The following is a 17,650-nucleotide window of genomic DNA, read 5'->3' on the forward strand; positions in this document are numbered from 1 at the left end:
CGTAGGCCCTCTACGTTGTTATGGAAACACCATAGATATCTACGCCTAGATTTCGCCTTCTTTCGCCTTCGCCTTCTGACCGCCGCCATCTTGGAACAGGGGTGTTGTACTTCGAATTCATGGACGATGCCGGACTTCTGTGCTGCGTTTAGATGTACAAATGAACGAAATCTAAAAACCAGACAGCAAGGGATTACATTTCACAAGTGAGAATGTGTTTTATGATATTGAATGTTACGGAATTATATTTCTGGTTACGTTTGGTTTGTTTTAGTCCTTGGTTAACGACCGCAGCTAATCCATGCTAGTTACCCATTAGTTTGTGACAGTTGTGACAATGTTTGTAGATTCTGCAGCTCTTAATAAGGACATTAAAAATTGACCCATGCTTTTTTGCTTAAAGGTGAAGACCCAACTTTATGTGTCAAACATATTTTATTAGATTGTCCTGGACTTAACACAAGCAGAATGCTCTTTTATCAAGTTACTTCACTTAAGGACATATTTAATCAGATTATGCATGAAAAGGTTTTTATAATATGACTTACTGTTTATAATTGTTTTGATTTTATTGTATTTATATGATATTTGTGTTCATTTGAAGTTTACTCAAGTGGAAGAATGTAACTAATAAACTTAGACCTACTAGCACTATGCATTATATTTTGAAAAAGTAGATTATCTTAATATGAAAACCTTACATTTTCTCTGGACTCAATGATAAATACATGTCTGACCTTTGGAACGAACCAAAAAAACCTAGAAAATCGTATTCATGACGATTTATGGTGATTTTATTTCCGTTAGACCTTTACCTACATTGACGCTAATGCATTAAAGAGTAGGGGGTCCCCTGTTCCAAGATGGCGGCTCTATTGACGCATTCATTCCAATGAACTCCCGTAGCCAAGGCGACATCTAGGTGTAAACAGAAGCGCCTGCACCCTATCTAGTGCACTGTACGTATAGGGCACGGAGTCGTTATAAATTCAGCCTCAATTCTGACTCCTCGTATGTGAAAACATACTTGGCAATAAAGACCCTTCTGACTTCTAAATGTGTCCCGCAGATTCGACATATAGGTAAAAGAAATCAGTAAATACTGTTTAAGAAGTGACAAAAAAAGATATTTTCAAAGAATTATATTTTATTCGGTCATAAACTCGTGACCAATGACGTTGCATTCTGTGCGCGTGAGCAGCGTGTTATTCTGTTCACGTGTTTGCACGAGCGCTGTAATTCACGTCTGGTTACGTGTTTCTCAGATACAGTAGTTATGCATAGTAAAGTGGCTTCTATTGATGTGGTTTTAGGTGTACGGTATTTAGGAAAGAAGTTGCGGTCATGCAAAGTGCGTTTATACTCAGAGACATCCTGTTAGTGAAACCAAGAGTGTGACTCCTCAATACCACAAACATCTCAGTTCCCCATTCATCATCACCAATAATGCCAGTGTTCAGAAGTTAGTTTAAAGACACCTTATACGTGCTTTTGGACCGTTCAATTGTGTCCAAATACATTTGGCCTTAAAGTCATATGCAGACAAGAAGATTGGAATCATTTAATTTTTATGACTTTATGACTAAATATACCCAAGAAGAGAATTTAAAATGAACAAAGAAGTGTGTGAGTAAACTTTTACAGCATGCGCCTTTATCCAGAAGAACTTATTATATACATCTGAGCGATTCAGGGTTAAGGGCCTTGCTCAGGGGCCCAGCAGTGGTAGCCTGGTGGACCTGGGATTCTCTCTCTCTCTCTCTCTCTCTCTCTCTCACACACACACACACACACACACACACACACACACTGTTTTCTAGATAAAATCTCCTTCTGACTACAAAATGGCATTAACATCCTTGTTAAATAAGCTTTGCAAAGTGAAAGCTTTCTTAACACAGAGTAGACTGTTAGTCAGCATTATAACAAATGTACAGATGAATGTTTGTTTATGATCTTTAAACACACACACACACACACACACACTTTGTTTTCTAGATAAAATCTCCTTCTGACTACAAAATGGCATTAACATCCTTGTTAAATAAGCTTTGCAAAATGAAAGCTTTCTTAACACAGAGTAGTCTGTTAGTCAGCATTATAACAAATGTACAGATGAATGTATGTTTATGATCTTTAAAACATGTACAATTTAGTGGGGAAAAGGAGGCAAAAAAAAACCCCACAGATTTAAATACATAGTCTTTTTTCATTCGGAAACCAGGTGGGAGAAACATACATACACCATATAATTCAGTAACATGGCGCACTGCCATTAACAACAATAACTTTTTATTGCAAATTTTTTTTCGTTTTATATAATTCAAGAGAATTTTATGATTTAATTGCTCCCACCTTTTCTCTAAATGCCGGGTTACTTTTTGAGGGAAAAAACATTATGCTTTTTTCTCTGGCTGTATATGTAAAAATGTGATATAAATCCTCTATAGAAGCCTTCCATATAGCACGTGGAGAATTTGTAGACAAATCGTAGCCAGGCAGCATGTCCTAACCGCTTTAAAAATGTTTTCAGCCTGAAAAATGATTCAAATGTTATGAAAATTCATGATATGGTAAAAAAAAAAAAAAAAATCCTTATTCAAAGCATACAGATGCTGGCTGTTTTACTGACAAGTTGTACTTTGAGAAACAGATCAGTTTCAATGGAAATCAGCATTTCCTGAGGACGGGAATCACTTTATAAGAAAATGAGACAGCACATTTTCAATACAATTTATTTAGAAATCGCTGGCATGCAAGCCAATATGATTTTACTCTTCACCTGATCCACACTCTCAGAAATAAAGGCACCTAACTGCACTTTCCCTTGTGCCTGCTGTGGCACCATTACTATGTACATTTATACCATATATATCTTTATACATAACTGGATATAAAGCACCACTGATTTAAAGCTTTGCTATAAAAGATCATTCATTACGGGTACAAACGATGCAGTCTTGATGACGATGACTCCAGCAACAAGGAAAAGTTCTGTGTGGTACCTTTCTTTCTGACAGTGCATAGTTTTCCATCATTGTCATCATTTGCACTGTGAGATGAATTTCTTAGATTTAACACCATTACACATTCAAAGGAAACAAATATTGCCAAAAAAATATAAATAAATCAGGCTCTAAGATATGGCGAGATAGCAAACACACAGTCAGCGCTCTTTCGTCAAACTTCGTTAAAAAAGAAAGGAAATTTACGGTGGTGTAAAAAGAAAGAAAGAAAGAAAGAAAAAGAAAAAAGATAACCGTTTCCTATGTTAAGGATATATAAAAGTCATTGTGTAATTGTGTCTCTGTTTTGACTTCAAGCATAAGGCTAGTTTTTGAGGTCAATGGGTACGGCGTAGGCTACGTAGTATATTAAATGAACAAAGATATTCTGTACAACGAAGTTATAATGAATCTAAAATCTGAAGCAAATATGAATAAACAAACAAGCTTTATCATGGCTATGATTAGAGAAAAAAAAAGAATCGTCTGCATATATTTAATCTCATATTTTAATACAAATTCCAAACAAAGGTTAGTGCAAAACTCGGGCACTTATTTACAATTTTCACTCGTCAAACCAAACCCTATCAAATGCATTCTAAAAATAAAAAATAAACCAACCAAACAAGCAGGAGAAATAAATAAATAAATAAATAAATAGTTAAAAAAATTATGATAAGATGATTAAATACAAAGGATGAAAGAATTTGAAATAAATGAAACGACTAAAAAATAAATACATATTTTTTTCACCCAGCAAAAATATTTTAATTCATTTATAAACCAGCAATCATGTTTTTAATGTCCTTTTTTTTATTCATAAAACCACTTAGACTAGCATGCATGTTGGAATCAGATAAAGAAATGTATGTCAATAATGCTGGCATCTTTTATAATCCTGTCCTTAAGTTGTTCGGAACATAATATTGCTTGTTCTGCTGTGGTTACACCTGAGCTAGCCAAAGAAGCATTTATTTTATAGGGATCACCTGTGTGTATGTCAAGCGATTCATTAAATAGGTTTAAAGGAAGAGTTCTGGTATGAAAAAAACAACAACAAAAAACAAACCCAGAAGGATTATTTTTCTATTTGAGGGAGCTAGAGGACAAATTTGTAGTGATGCCAGACCGGTGGCTTTGCACTTTCATTGTTAGTAGCATTAGTGGTAGACGTCCACTGCATATCTCCAGAAGTAAACATTAAAAGGACTTATCACATGTGAGCAAAGGGAGAACTCTGTGTTTTTACATTTGTTCTCTGCTGAACTATTCCTTTAAGAGCTTCAGTGTTAGTGTTTCAACATGAGCTACAATCTTGCTGTCCACTAAATAGGTCAATGTTGTGGACACGTTTAGTGTGCATTTATTCCAGCCAGAGCCATACGGAGAATGACAGCAAGCTGGAGCAATATGACAGCAGTCAGGTCCAAACATTTTGACATGGCTCGCAGCACATGACAGTCTTCACGGCATGAGCTGGTGGGTTATGTTATTTGTGCTCTTGGTTGGCGATATTATCTAACTCACTAACATCACTCCGATTCCTTTGCCGTGCCTCATTTGAGGATTAGAGCAGAGAAGCTCTGGATCGAATCTCAGCGCCTGCGGAGTTAAGTTAACGCTTTCCCGATTGGCTAAAATGTTGCACATCTTCGAAGTTAGCCCTACCGTGTGCATTGAGGACTGCCAGGTTCCTTTTCTCAGGCTTGACGCTTGAATATTTTCAGGTCCTCTAGGTGGTGCTATTTGATTCTGTGCTACAAGCAAGTGGACGTCACTCTCTTCATTCCTCTTCTCTGAGCCAGACAAGAAGCAAGGACAGGCTCAAGCTTTGGAGCCTGCGGCGTTCGGTTCAGGGCTGAGTATGTAGCGGCCATTGCTCCCTTTAATAAACAACAAAAATAGAGCAGAAGTTATTTTGTTGGTCTTATCTGTTGTAACATTTCAAATGGATGAAATGAAAACCTCAGTCCTATATTCCGCAGTGTGTCAGAGAACCAGGTGGTGGCAATGTTGCTCCTTCTAGCATATGGTAGATCCACACTACCAATAGCACACAGATTGAAATACATCTAGGTAAATACAGTAAATCCATGTGAACACGTTAAACAGGATTTTTTCTACCTTGACCATTTGCACGTCTTGTCGCGTGAGCTGACTCAGAGATAACTGCTCTTGGTTTACGATCCAGGGGTGACGGAGGACCAGAGGGGCGGTGAGCCGCTGGTGAGGGTCCACATGCAGCATTTTAGTCACGATGTCCTACAAACACAAGAGCGTTTACAACCGAGGAACAAATACACACCTCTATAATGCTGACAAGGTAACTACAGTAACACAAGTTCATCTAAGCATGAACATCTTTCATTATTTTTTACCACTGGATTTATATTAAGAGGATTGATCTTGATTTCAACAAGATTAAATAAAGGTGTTAAAAGAAACAATAGGAACATGTTGAGAACTAAGAGAATTCCAAAGCTTTAATGGGTCTCCTCCATATTTGTATTCTAAACTAATTCATGAATTATTCTAATTCTTCTTTAAAAAATTCATATGTACAATATATAATTAAAAGACACAGATCATCCAGTGCTAGGTAAACAGAAGGTAATTACCAAAGAGCAAAGCTGTTCTAACCTTAGCAGCATCAGACACAGTGTCCCAGTTGCCCCCAGAGAGGGTGTATTTGCCACTGCCGATTCGAGCCAAGATTTCCTCAGGGGTATCGTCAGGTCCACTGGCGAAGGGCGTGAACCTGTTAGAACCGAGAGATTTTTGGGCTGAAAAATAGATGACGAATGTGCTTTTTTTTTTTTTCTTTTTTTTTTTTGTTGAAGCCCAATTTCTAAGCACTATTTTTAGCTCCCAGGTTAGACGTGCTTGAAGTGCGCCTTTTCAGATGCCCTGATTACACGGAGCTTTAAAGCTCAACAAACAGACAGGGACATTAAATTGTTCGAGCACGGCTTGATTCTCTACAGCAGTTGCAGAACTGACCTGGGCTTATGCGGTAATCCTTTCAACGCTGCTCCAGAAATGAGTGCTTTTGTGAGCAGTGTTCTTATTCGTGATCGGAACAGTGATTTCTGTTTGCTTGTATTGCAGGAAGACTTCAGATAAATTTGTCGACAGGTGTCAGGCAGACGGCACCGAATCACGCCCACAAAGACAAGCTGTCAAGCTCGCTGAACAGATTTAAAACTAGCCGTGGTTTGCTTGCGGAAGGCCTACGGAGTGATCGTTTTCATTACAATAAAACCTACAATCAAATGCAAAAATATCTACATTCAAAAGTATTCCTTTAAGATCTGGAACTATATTAGAAATAAACATTTTGCCCAAATCAGATGTGTTATGTGAACAGAAAAAAGGAATTCATTGTGTTGGAAGTCATTCCAAAACCGTGACCTGACATCGTCCTTATGTAAAACATAATCCGCACTGAAAAATCCATGTCTGTTGCTGTTGTTACTATAGCAACAAGAGTGGCTATGCAAGCACATGCAACTACAAGCTGAAGTAACAAATCTGATCTCTTGAACACTTTTAAGGTTCAACGCAGAGACTAAATGAATCGGACTTGACCTGCTTTGGGAATTAAACTTGTTTCTATGTGTTTATACAGTTAACTGTGGCATCAATGAGTAAATAAAATAAACGACATGGGAAATAAAGGTTATCTATGTGCCATGATCTTTTGCTGGATGGAGTCTAAACCTTCAGGGTGTAAATAAATATACCTCTGTATTTTTCTATAAGAGCACATCGTTGTGTGGAGAGAGAGAATGGGTGTGTGAGTGTGTGTGTGTGTGTCAGTTACCCACCCTGCGAGCATGGTGTACAGTAAGATTCCTAGACTCCAGATGTCGCAAGCTGCGTCGTATCCTTGCTTCTTCAGAACCTGCCACACAGACCGACTTTCTCTGTCATCTCACAGCATGATGTTGGCATAACTATAACAGTTACTACATTCATTACCATAATGTTTCAGTGAGCCATCAGTTTGTTTTTATCTGAACCAAGCAACAGGACGCTGATCTTCACTACTGACGTCGTTAAACATTTCACAGTGACATTCAGACTGACTGAATTTTAATATTTATTTTGTATTATATTATTCAGAACTAACAGAATATGTGTTCTAAGCAGATACAACCACAGACCCAAGTAGGAGGCAGACTGTTTGTTTAAGAAAGCTTGCCAGAAAGCTTCACAGGTTGAGACTAGAGGTGTGCATCAGACTCAAAAAGAAGGGAGGGAGGCAGATTCATATCATCGTGTTAGATCCATGATATCTCTCCCAAAATGTTTTCCTTAAAGTTATCTGGTGATAAATTGTGGGACCCTACTTCCTTCTATCGGGGACGTTCAGAAGCAGCGGTGTCTTCGTAAAGCTTGCAGCATCATCAAGGCATCATCTCTCCCCCAGCCTGTAATCTGTTTACCCTCATACCCTCTGGGAAGAGGTTTAGATGCCTGCAGTCCAAGACCAGCAGACTAAGGAACAGCTTTTACCCCACAGCTTTTTCTACTTACTGAACTCTACAACACTTATATATATTTATTATATATATCTGTACACTTTATGCACATGGTTGCCTTGTATCCATGTGCAATGACAAAGTTGAATTGAATCTAATCTAATAAATAAAAGGGCGTGATTGATAGTGTGATTGACAGTTTTGGACATGACATGTCAAGTCTCTTGAATATATATACTCTCAATTTGTCACACAGACCTGAAGGTTTTATCCTTCTAACCTAGTTCTGGAGCTGTAAGCTAGTTTGTTGTATTGATATTATATCTGGCAACCCAATTTATGTAAACGTGAAATAATGACATAACCCAAAGTGGTTAACACTAGTTACATTCATTCATTCATTTTCTACCACTTATCCAAACTACCTCGGGTCACGGGGAGCCTGTGCCTATCTCAGGCATCAAGGCAGGATACACCCTGGACGGAGTGCCAACCCATCGCAGGGCACACACACTCTCATTCACTCACGCACTCACACACTACGGACAATTTTCCAGAGATGCCAATCAACCTACCATGCATGTCTTTGGACCGGGGAGGAAACCGGAGTACCCGGAGGAAACCCCCGAGGCACGGGGAGAACATGCAAACTCCACACACACAAGGTGGAGGCGGGAATCGAACCCCAACCCTGGAGGTGTGAGGCGAACGTGCTAACCACTAAGCCACTGTGCCCACCTCACTAGTTACATTTCATAATAATTTACTATTGACTGGATGTCCTTGGTGAACACTTGTAGTAGTTTGGTAAGGATAGCGAATCAATGTTGGGAGAATGTTAGCTAGCTAGCAAATGCTCGTTCAATCAATACTCGTGACTCAGTGCTCTAAAATGTTTTCAGTAAAATAAACAGAAAATAAATATATCTGTAAAAATCATATTGTACTTGCCAGTTAAATGATGTGCCATTTTAAGTTCTATCAGCATGCATGCGCACGTACGTGTCCATCATTAATTTGGGCAAACAAGAGGTGGAACCAGTATCCATCCAGACATATAAGCAACCTGTGTGTGCTCTGGGTCTAAGATCTGCGTTTTTTTGCAAGATGGAGACTCGGAAAAAAGGCTTTAAATCCACATAATAGGAGTGAACAGTGTCACATTGTCTGCTCATATATACAGTCACTGGTTCCAGCCCAATACATCGTTGAATTTATAGGAGCAGGAATAAGGAGAGAAGATGATTCATTACCTCTGGAGCCACAAAGTTGGCAGTATAGCAAGGGGTCATAAGGAGGCCGTTTTCAGCCCGGAGTTGTTTTGCAAAGCCGAAATCACAGATCCTTATCGATTCTGGGTCACCCGTCTCATCCACGTACAGGATATTGCTAGGCTTCAGGTCTCGATGTACAACCTGGGAATGGACGATTATGAAACAACCTCTAAGCAGTGGATGATACGCAAAAACAAACTCATTACAAACGAATCCAGGGCATTCGGGTAGAGTGCATGCATGCATATGTATGGCGAGCGTGTGTGAGAAACCAAGAACATACCCCTTGCGAGTGCAGATACTCTACAGTCTTGGTTAGGGTGCAGAGCACAGCAGAAGCCTCTCTCTCTGAGAAGCCGTTGTGGTGCAGGATACGGTCGAGCAGCTCTCCTCCACGCATGAGCTCCATCACCAGATACACAAACTTCCCATCATCGTAAACCTGCAAGCAGAAACACACAGCTGATATTTTAAATTAATACTTAGCTATTTCATTCTCTGCTTTTTTTTTATTATACTGAATGATTTTTTCCAACGGAAACCTTTTTGCCTAATTCACACAAGAGCCGTGTGTTTTTCAAATACATCGTTTTGTCTTCGGCTCATTTTTACCTGAGACACAGCTGTCTTTATAACAGAAGGTGGGCACACATTCAGGTATGTTACATGAATTTAAATGTAGAAAACTGACTCACGTCTTTCAGAGTGATGATGTTTGGGTGCTGTCCATAACGCAACAGGATCTCAATCTCCTCAGATGGGTCCTTCTTAGCTCTGTCTATGATCTGAAACGAAGGCGTCTAGTGACTGTACAGCCTGAGGACATGGCTTTTCCAGGAAAGAGGAACTTGTGAAGTAGGAAATAAAAACACTAAAGACATGCTACCCATTTTTTATACAGAACCTCCTGCTTGTGAAAATCCTCAATACTCGTGCTACGCAAACGCGCATTATGATTATGATTGTCATCATTATTATTATTATTATTAACCAGCTCAACTTACTTTAACAGCGTATTCCACACTGGTGATTCTGTGTATGCAGCGCTTGCATACCGAATACGAGCCTACGCCGACGTCCTCTTTAATTTCGTAGCTGTCAACGAAATGGATGTTGTTGCTATGAAGTTGCTGAAATGCAGAACAAAACATGGAACATTATAGACGTTAAACAAATTTTCTTCCAATTCCTCAGCAGGACGTTTATGAAATAAAAATTTGACACACTTTAATTTTTTGTACTTTACACCCCCAATGCTGTGGAAAATCAAAATGCTTCAGATATTTTTTTAATCCTACAGAAGTCTACAGAATCAATCTCTGTTCATGGATTAGGTTTACCTGACAGTGGTCACAAGAAAGCTCATGCTGTGTAGGTTTAATCTAAGTGAGAGATGTTTTTAGTGCGTGACGTCAGATCGAAGCACAGGGAACAATATGTCAGTGCCAACAACTGGCCTTGTCACTCATCCTGACATCTGTGTGTTCTCTAAAGTCAATAGTTCACTCCACCTTGACTCATCAGTGAGATACACTCAGTCAGTCAGGCTCCATGTGACTCAAACAAATCAGCTTACACATGTGGGATCATGGCCCTCTTTGCTTTCTGAGACCTACATAAGCAAAACTAGTGGCACCCATCGTAAATGTGACGAATTTGTGATAGCTTGGGGGTAAAATATTATCACAATGTTTTATTAAGGGGAGTCTATTTCCTGAGATTTGGCAACCTGAAAAGTCAATTAAACTGTACATTTCTGACATCTATGACCTAATCTTTGCCTTCGTCACTATCAACCTTGCTGTAGATTTTATTGTGTATTGTGGCATTTTTAACCACAATGATTCATCATCCATCTGTTTCTTTTGTTTTAAAAACACTTTGTGTGGTTGTGTTTTCACATGAGTAATAACAAGGATTTCAGATTCTCTGTGTTTCAGGTTTGGCAATAACCTTCTAGATAATATAAACATCGAGTAAATATCATACACTGTGCTATATTTTTCAGAAGTGTTCTCATGAGGGGTGCCAATAGTTTTGAAATGCACTCTGCCAGTTGATGTAGTTGAGCCTGTATTTTTTTTTATTACACTGTAAAGTGCACCACCGATCTCACCATTGATCTTATCACCTACAGGACATAAATTCTTCTGTGTTGCCAATAAGTGCATAAATGGCAAAAACACCAGCATTTTATGGGCCATCAACTGCAAAAATAAATGTTCTTTATCCTGTAATCCTTCTGCAATGGATAAAGGAGCAATGATGCAGACTGATGCACTTTTGCTTACCTGCACTATAGGGTTAATGGAGTTTGGCCTGGTCTCTGCTATACACTGCTCCTGTCCTAGATTGGAGGCCACAAAGCTGAAACCGCGGAAAAGCTGATGGGCATTAGCACTGGGAGGAACACCGGGCGAGTCTGAGTACACACACACACACACACACACACACACACACACACAAACCCAGAGGGAAAGTCATAATTGATCTGATGTATGTGGTATGAAGTGACATTTCACAAGGTGGTCACAATCGGCACAGATCTACAGTTCATGCTATCAGGGTCACGTTGATAGGGTGCAGATGGTTTCATCACACTAAATCCCAACATGAGAACAAATGTCTGGCTGAAAGCTGTGTTACAGAAAGCTGAGCCCAGTGATCACTGCATTGTGTGCATTTCTCACCTTCTCTATGTATACAATATCCATTTATATTGTCATTTTGCCTTAAAAAAAAAAAGGTTCTACTACTTCCTCACTGCTGCTTAACCGTTTGAGCTGTTTGTTTAAAGCTTCTGTTTATGAAAATTGAGGAAGGATTTGCATCGATTTGTACCTGTTGGCGTGCGGGAAGTGAATTCAGGGTCGAAATGGAAAGTGTCTTCTGGTCTACCAACTGCTGGTTTGAACGGAGGTTTAATCTCCTTCCTGTATAATTTCTGTTGAGACACAATCAGTAAACAAATTCTGATCAGTATTATAAAAATCAGTTATGTATCACAAAGACGTCTCTTACTGTATATCTAGGGAGGACTGTACGGTTGCATTGCTTACACACTAACAACCTGCAAAGACAAAACACCTAGCTAACAATCCTCAGTTCAATTCCACAATTCAGCTTCACGTTCTTTCAAAGTGGAACATCTAAGAGCCTTATGTAAGACCTGTGACTTACCTGTGTAAGAGATGTGAGAGAGTGCAAGTTTTGCCACAATGATAAGAATATCTGATATATATTGTTTTGCTCTGCATCCTGTTTTTTTAATCCTCAATGAGGGTTCCATCCATCAGGTCATACAACAGCTACCAACAGGGAAGGGTGAAAGCTAACATGTGCTTCCAACGAGGCACGTGAAGCTGCAGCCAACCGCATCCTTTTGAGCTGCTGCTCACATTCACAACCCTCTTTCTCATACATGACCTCACGGATGCCCACAATTAGCTAGTAACACTGTGATTGACAGGCAGTATAACGTCAGCACGGATTACTTTGCTAGCCTGGCTTCAAGACATGGAGATCAAGAGTTCCAATCCTGGTGATGCTTTTCTGCTATCCAGTCAGGAGCCATTGTATCCCTGTTTTATTCATGAGGTTGACCAGCAGGTTGTCAAGAGAGTCCACTTACATTCCAGTCTATGTTTGCGAAGAAATGGTGCCTTTTGATTTCTTCCACTCCATCAGGTCCAGCTCCTATGGAGTCACCAGAGAATCAAAGATCAAAGTATAAATATATAACATTATTAAAATATAATAATTTCCTATAATGCCTATGAAACAAACAGCAGACCTTTTCATTTGTATCTGAATCTAAATTCATATGAAAAGCAGATCTATTGATAATCCATTTCAAAACTCTGGCTCAAAGACTTCATGATCTAACTCATCACATTAAGTCATTAACGGGAAACATTCAATTATTATTTCATCCCTGTCCTGTTGACTCTTCTCTGTTCCCTCCTACAAGAACGTTCTGAATGATGCATCGGTTGCCTCCCGGTAGGCCATCTATTACATGGAGGAGTTGAGAAGTTGCCTGTGTAAATAGCTAATGCAAGGCTTAGCCCTGTCTCGCTGTGCTCAGCACGATACCTCGACTGCGTTTTCCATGAATAATGGAGAGTGTGATTCTTACAGTCGCATTCAATCACGACCCGCAAAAAAAAAAAACGGCCTGCATCTGAGCATTGACGTGGCTCTACTCAGGCTTAAATAAGATCCACTTCTACCACATCTGTAGTGGACGTCCTTGACACAAGAAACAGGGCGTCCTACCGGATTGACTTCTAACTACAAAAGCTAAATTTAACCTAATTCAAGGGCACAATTGGCAGCGATGACGTATAAAAAATTGACTTAGCAAATAAGGAACATTTGTCTAAAGCCTCATAGCATTGAAGTATGAGCACTGAAATTGTCCGAAACTTCACATAGTATCAATCTTTTTGGTTTTCTTGTCACGTCCTCATTAATAAAACTATATGTAAAAAACATTCAGATCATAGTAACATGAACACACACTCTTACCACCTCTGCAAAATCTGTAATACGATAATTTCTTTCAGAACAGTTGCAGTGTTTATCTCTTAAGCAGGATCAGCTCAGGCCATGTTGTCTATAAAAACAATTGTTTTCTTTATGCTTTATGCAAATCTGATACAATGTGTGCCAAGCTCTGGAGGATTCAGACAACATCTGTCATGAAAAATCTCAGCCGAAGCTCGTTGTTAATTACGGAGCAGACGCGTGAGCTCAGGTTCAGTCCGTCAGCATCGTTTACTCATCTCGATCTTTATCCATTATTATATAGCGTAAAGAATTCCAGGGCAAATATTTTGAAAACTGGCTCAATGATAGGAGAAGAAAATCAGCACGAGCTTATGGTCTCGGCATGCTCAGTGCAGAGGCGAGGTTCGGCTGCACAAACAATATGATGTAATTGCGGAGCAAACGGACGCCGTGTGGAGATTTGCTTGCTGTGCAATACATATGGCATTCTCTGCACATGGACGCTCCAAGCGATGTGTGATTGCCGCACAGATGGGAATGCTGAGACCTTTAAGAATACCCTAAATGCGTATAATAATCTAACACCATGTAAATTATTTTAAAGCTACAGGCTGAAGGATTGTTTTGTTTTTTCTTTTTACAGAATCACTCACTCACTCACTCGTTTTCTACCACTTACCCGAACTACCTCGGGTCACGGGGAGCCTGTGCCTATCTCAGGCGTCATCGGGCAACGAGGCAGGATACACCCTGGACGGAGTGCCAACCCATCACAGGGCACACAGACACTCTCAATCACTCACGCAATCACACACTACGGACAATTTTCCAGAGATGCCAATCAACCTACCATGCATGTCTTTGGACCAGGGGAGGAAACCGGAGTACCCGGAGGAAACCCCCGAGGCACGGGGAGAACATGCAAACTCCACACACACAAAGCGGAGGCGGGAATCGAACCCCCAACCCTGGAGGTGTGAGGCGAACGTGCTAACCACTAAGCCACCGTGCCCCCTTTACAGAATCAAGCAGCCAAAATTATTCTTAGCTGCAGTGAATCACCCAGATAGTCAGGGGATTTTAATTCAGTTGTTAAAAAACATCATCATGTCCAAACTTTAGGCACGAAGTAGGTCCAACTACATTAGGACAGGCAAGAGCGGACATATAATCAGGGCTGAAAAGGAGACACAAAGTGAATGAGTCTGAATTTTTTGCTCAACAGGAACGAATTTGTTCTCTGTAGTGGTGTCAAGCTTGTGAATGCTAGTCAAACTCTATACCTTCTGGTATTTTGTTAAAATGATAGCTAGAGAGCTCAAGATCCCAGTGAACCCTAAGTATAGTTAAGTTTCTAGTGAAAGATATGATCCTTTTGGTTATATTGGGTGAGTGAGTGATTGATCTAACCGAGTCTCTTTAGACAAATGCCACAAATATATCTTGCTATGTTTTAACTAGCATGCTAACACTAGCTGGTTTGTGCCTCATGTTCGTGTCAAGAACAAAATACCAAATAGTCCATAAAATACACTTCAGGTGATATAAACACTCACTGACCAGATGTGAGTTTTATTCTTTGCTAATTGTTTCAGTTAGCCAGTTTAACATAACTAGTTAAGTTAACGGATGTAGCATTTTCAAAACTTTAATTCACCCAGACTTATGGATACCTTAAAGAAAGACTTAGAAATCCTTTATATCTCAAGTTTCATCATGCTGTACATCCATGTGATTGAAGGTGTGAATGTGGTTCAGAGTTGTTCAGATATATTACCTAATCTGTTGGTCGGATTCCTTTTAAAAAGTGACCGCAGTAAGCTCTGAACCTCTGGGCTTAGGAATTGTGGCATGCCAAGCTTTGCCCTAAAAAAAAAAAAACAAACATAAACCCAAGAGGAAAAAAAGTTAGACTTCATATAATCTTGGTTAAAATAAAACTAAATCAAGGCTTGAGTGATATAAACATGGAATCTTTCTTTACGATGTTCAGTGATGATATGTTAGCAGATCAGCTAATTTTCCCCAGATTTAAACCGATTTATCAAACACAGGTGATGAACACTGCAAAGATCATTGCAGTCAAATAGAGCAAATGCACACAAGGGACGGTTCCTCCCATTTATCAATTCTGGATGAGATATTGCTCATGCATACATGCTAGTAATTCCTCAACTGAATGTTATATTATGTTACTGAATGTTCATGTTATACATTATTAAACAGAAGGGTCAAATCTTACTTGAGAATAAGTGCCATGGTCTCCTTGCGGTCTTTGCCTTGAAACGGCAGAGATCCGGTCAGCATTTCAAACTGGGAGACAATAAAATATAAATGTCAGGCTTGGGCGTCAGCTAGACGTTCTGACAACAACAGATACATCAGAGCATCAGCTCTTACAAGTGGTGCCTTCTACATGTGTTTGGGAGGTGTGTAACCGAATCATCCCTGAGATATTAGGACACGAGCCAGCGCCCAGTCTGCTGGAGCTATTTCTAAATTTATACATTTGCTTGCTGATGCCATCTTCAAAAAGCAGGCCAGAGAATAACACAAGGCATTTTAGATGTCGATACATAAACTCTGTATGTGCAAAATATTTACTAAAGAAATACTGTCTAATGTCTTATCTAATACAAATAAGGTCTATTAATATTATTATTATCACTGGATTTATTTTTAGAGAAGCATGAAAAGCCTAAAAGTGTATTCGTGTTTTGTTTGAGCATCAAATACAATCTATTAACTTCCTAATATTTACTTTAATTCTTTAAAAATGGCTGTCCATAAATTTGAGATCTTATTTATTTATTTATTTATTTATGGCTGGGCTGAGCACTGCACAAAGTGCCGTTTAACTCAACAATGAGTCATCAAGTCAATTAACCTTAAACAGAAACAGAATACATAAAGGACGTATCAACTCGAGCCATACTGCCTGCAAATCCTTTTGTTTTTACTAGCAAATAAAAATAATTATAATAGTGATGTGCATGCTTTTTAAAAATGAATATGCTGTCAATATGACTTGTCAATGTCTGATCCTGCCTGTAAGTGTGATCCGGTTAAACAGAAGCGAGCATTTAGACTTATAAAGATGATTCGAATCCTTTCACCATATTGATCATTAATGTTAAAATAAAAAAGAAGGAATAATTATTATTAAACATGTTATTAATATGTATGAATAATTATTATCTCAGTTCTGTGGTCTGTCATGTGCAGCAGATCCTTGAATCCACTATCAGGGTTACAATAGGAACAACACAAATACAAACTAACATGACAGGATTTTTTCACTAACCCTCCAGTTCTCTTTGCAGAACAGACAGTCCTTGCTCACTGCATCTCCCCTGACCTATCATTCCTCTACTTCTTTATTTTTCCTTTTATATCTCTTCTGTAATAAATAACACAGACAGACACCATAGACAGCGCTGTATTGTCGTGAGAAAGCGGAATACAGGAATCAGGCATGCTTTGTTCGGGGATCTGTCTGGGTGAAAGATCAAGAAAACAGCTCACAATATTCTCAGATACGTCCTCAAAACAACAAGTAATTAAAGCCCTGTAGTGTGCACAATCCTTTCCTGTTATAAACAGTGTGTCTCGGGAAGTCTGTCTCTTCCCTTTCTTTACTCTCCTTTATAGCTGTGTCTTCCATATAAAGAGACGTGTCTTTCTCTGTGCTACATTTAATGCGCCTGTGGTTAAATTTCAAATGCATGTCTCAGGTTAGAGTTTCACTTACTGCATTACAATGAGCACACACACACACACACACACACACACCTGATATGCCTACAGCTCTTCTTCTGTTTGCTGAAGATAAAAGCTTCTAGAATTAGATAGTCTTGTATCCAACCTGCTCGCCTTCGGCCTTAAACACACTCACCATCAACACGCCAAATGACCACCAGTCTGCGCTTTGTGTGTGTCCTCTCCTGTTGACTACCTCTGGGGCCATGTACTCGATGGTCCCACAGAACGAGTATGCTCTCTTGTCATTATCTATCGCTTCTTTACTCAGACCGAAATCTGAAACAGTGTGAGAGAGAGAGAGAGAGAGAGAGAGAGAGAGAGAGAGAGAGAGAGAGAGTATGAGAAAGATAATGAGAGAAAGAGTGTGGGAGTGTGTGTGTGTGAGAGAGAGAGAGAGAGAGAGAGAGAGAGAGAGAGAGAGTATGAGAAAGATAATGAGAGAAAGAGTGTGGGAGTGTGTGTGTGTGTGAGAGAGAGAGAGGGGGAGAGAGAGAGAGAGAGAGAGTATGAGAAAGATAATGAGAGAAAGAGTGTGGGTGTGTGTGTGTGAGAGAGAGAGGGAGAGAGAGAGAGAGAGAGAGAGAGAGAGAGAGAGAGAGATTGTGAGAGTGAA

At 39.5% G+C, this 17,650-nt stretch overlaps 1 protein-coding gene and 1 long non-coding RNA gene across 5 annotated transcripts in view; one reads left to right on the forward strand and one right to left on the reverse strand.

The window, feature by feature from the left end:
- Nucleotides 1-89: 89 nt before the first annotated feature.
- LOC132846991 (uncharacterized) lies at nucleotides 90-6,582 on the forward strand. The gene is made up of 3 exons (XR_009648582.1): nucleotides 90-206; nucleotides 5,197-5,328; nucleotides 6,114-6,582. It is a non-coding gene; the product is annotated as an uncharacterized LOC132846991 (long non-coding RNA).
- The window catches only part of rps6ka2 (ribosomal protein S6 kinase, polypeptide 2), a 27,991-nt gene continuing 13,062 nt past the window's right edge, over nucleotides 2,722-17,650 (reverse strand). Inside the window, exons 8-22 of one of the 4 annotated variants that reach the window (XR_009648581.1) lie at nucleotides 17,171-17,313; nucleotides 15,518-15,588; nucleotides 15,053-15,141; nucleotides 12,395-12,459; nucleotides 11,605-11,707; nucleotides 11,055-11,185; nucleotides 9,768-9,893; nucleotides 9,459-9,548; nucleotides 9,047-9,205; nucleotides 8,743-8,904; nucleotides 6,833-6,909; nucleotides 5,646-5,763; nucleotides 5,130-5,267; nucleotides 4,971-5,048; nucleotides 4,794-4,888 (exon numbers count right to left, since the gene is read on the reverse strand). Coding sequence is in view for 2 of the 4 variants with exons in the window: in XM_060871837.1 (XP_060727820.1) it covers nucleotides 4,763-4,888; nucleotides 5,130-5,267; nucleotides 5,646-5,763; nucleotides 6,833-6,909; nucleotides 8,743-8,904; nucleotides 9,047-9,205; nucleotides 9,459-9,548; nucleotides 9,768-9,893; nucleotides 11,055-11,185; nucleotides 11,605-11,707; nucleotides 12,395-12,459; nucleotides 15,053-15,141; nucleotides 15,518-15,588; nucleotides 17,171-17,313 (1,598 nt within the window). In the remaining 2 variants the exon portion in view is untranslated. Of the gene's footprint in view, nucleotides 5,268-5,645; nucleotides 5,764-6,832; nucleotides 6,910-8,742; nucleotides 8,905-9,046; nucleotides 9,206-9,458; nucleotides 9,549-9,767; nucleotides 9,894-11,054; nucleotides 11,186-11,604; nucleotides 11,708-12,394; nucleotides 12,460-15,052; nucleotides 15,142-15,517; nucleotides 15,589-17,170; nucleotides 17,314-17,650 lie in introns of all 4 variants that reach the window. The other 3 variants (XM_060871838.1, XM_060871837.1, XR_009648580.1) reach the window with 3 other exon arrangements.

This window comes from Tachysurus vachellii, chromosome 6, assembly GCF_030014155.1.
Source record: "Tachysurus vachellii isolate PV-2020 chromosome 6, HZAU_Pvac_v1, whole genome shotgun sequence".
Taxonomy (NCBI): Eukaryota; Metazoa; Chordata; class Actinopteri; order Siluriformes; family Bagridae; genus Tachysurus; species Tachysurus vachellii.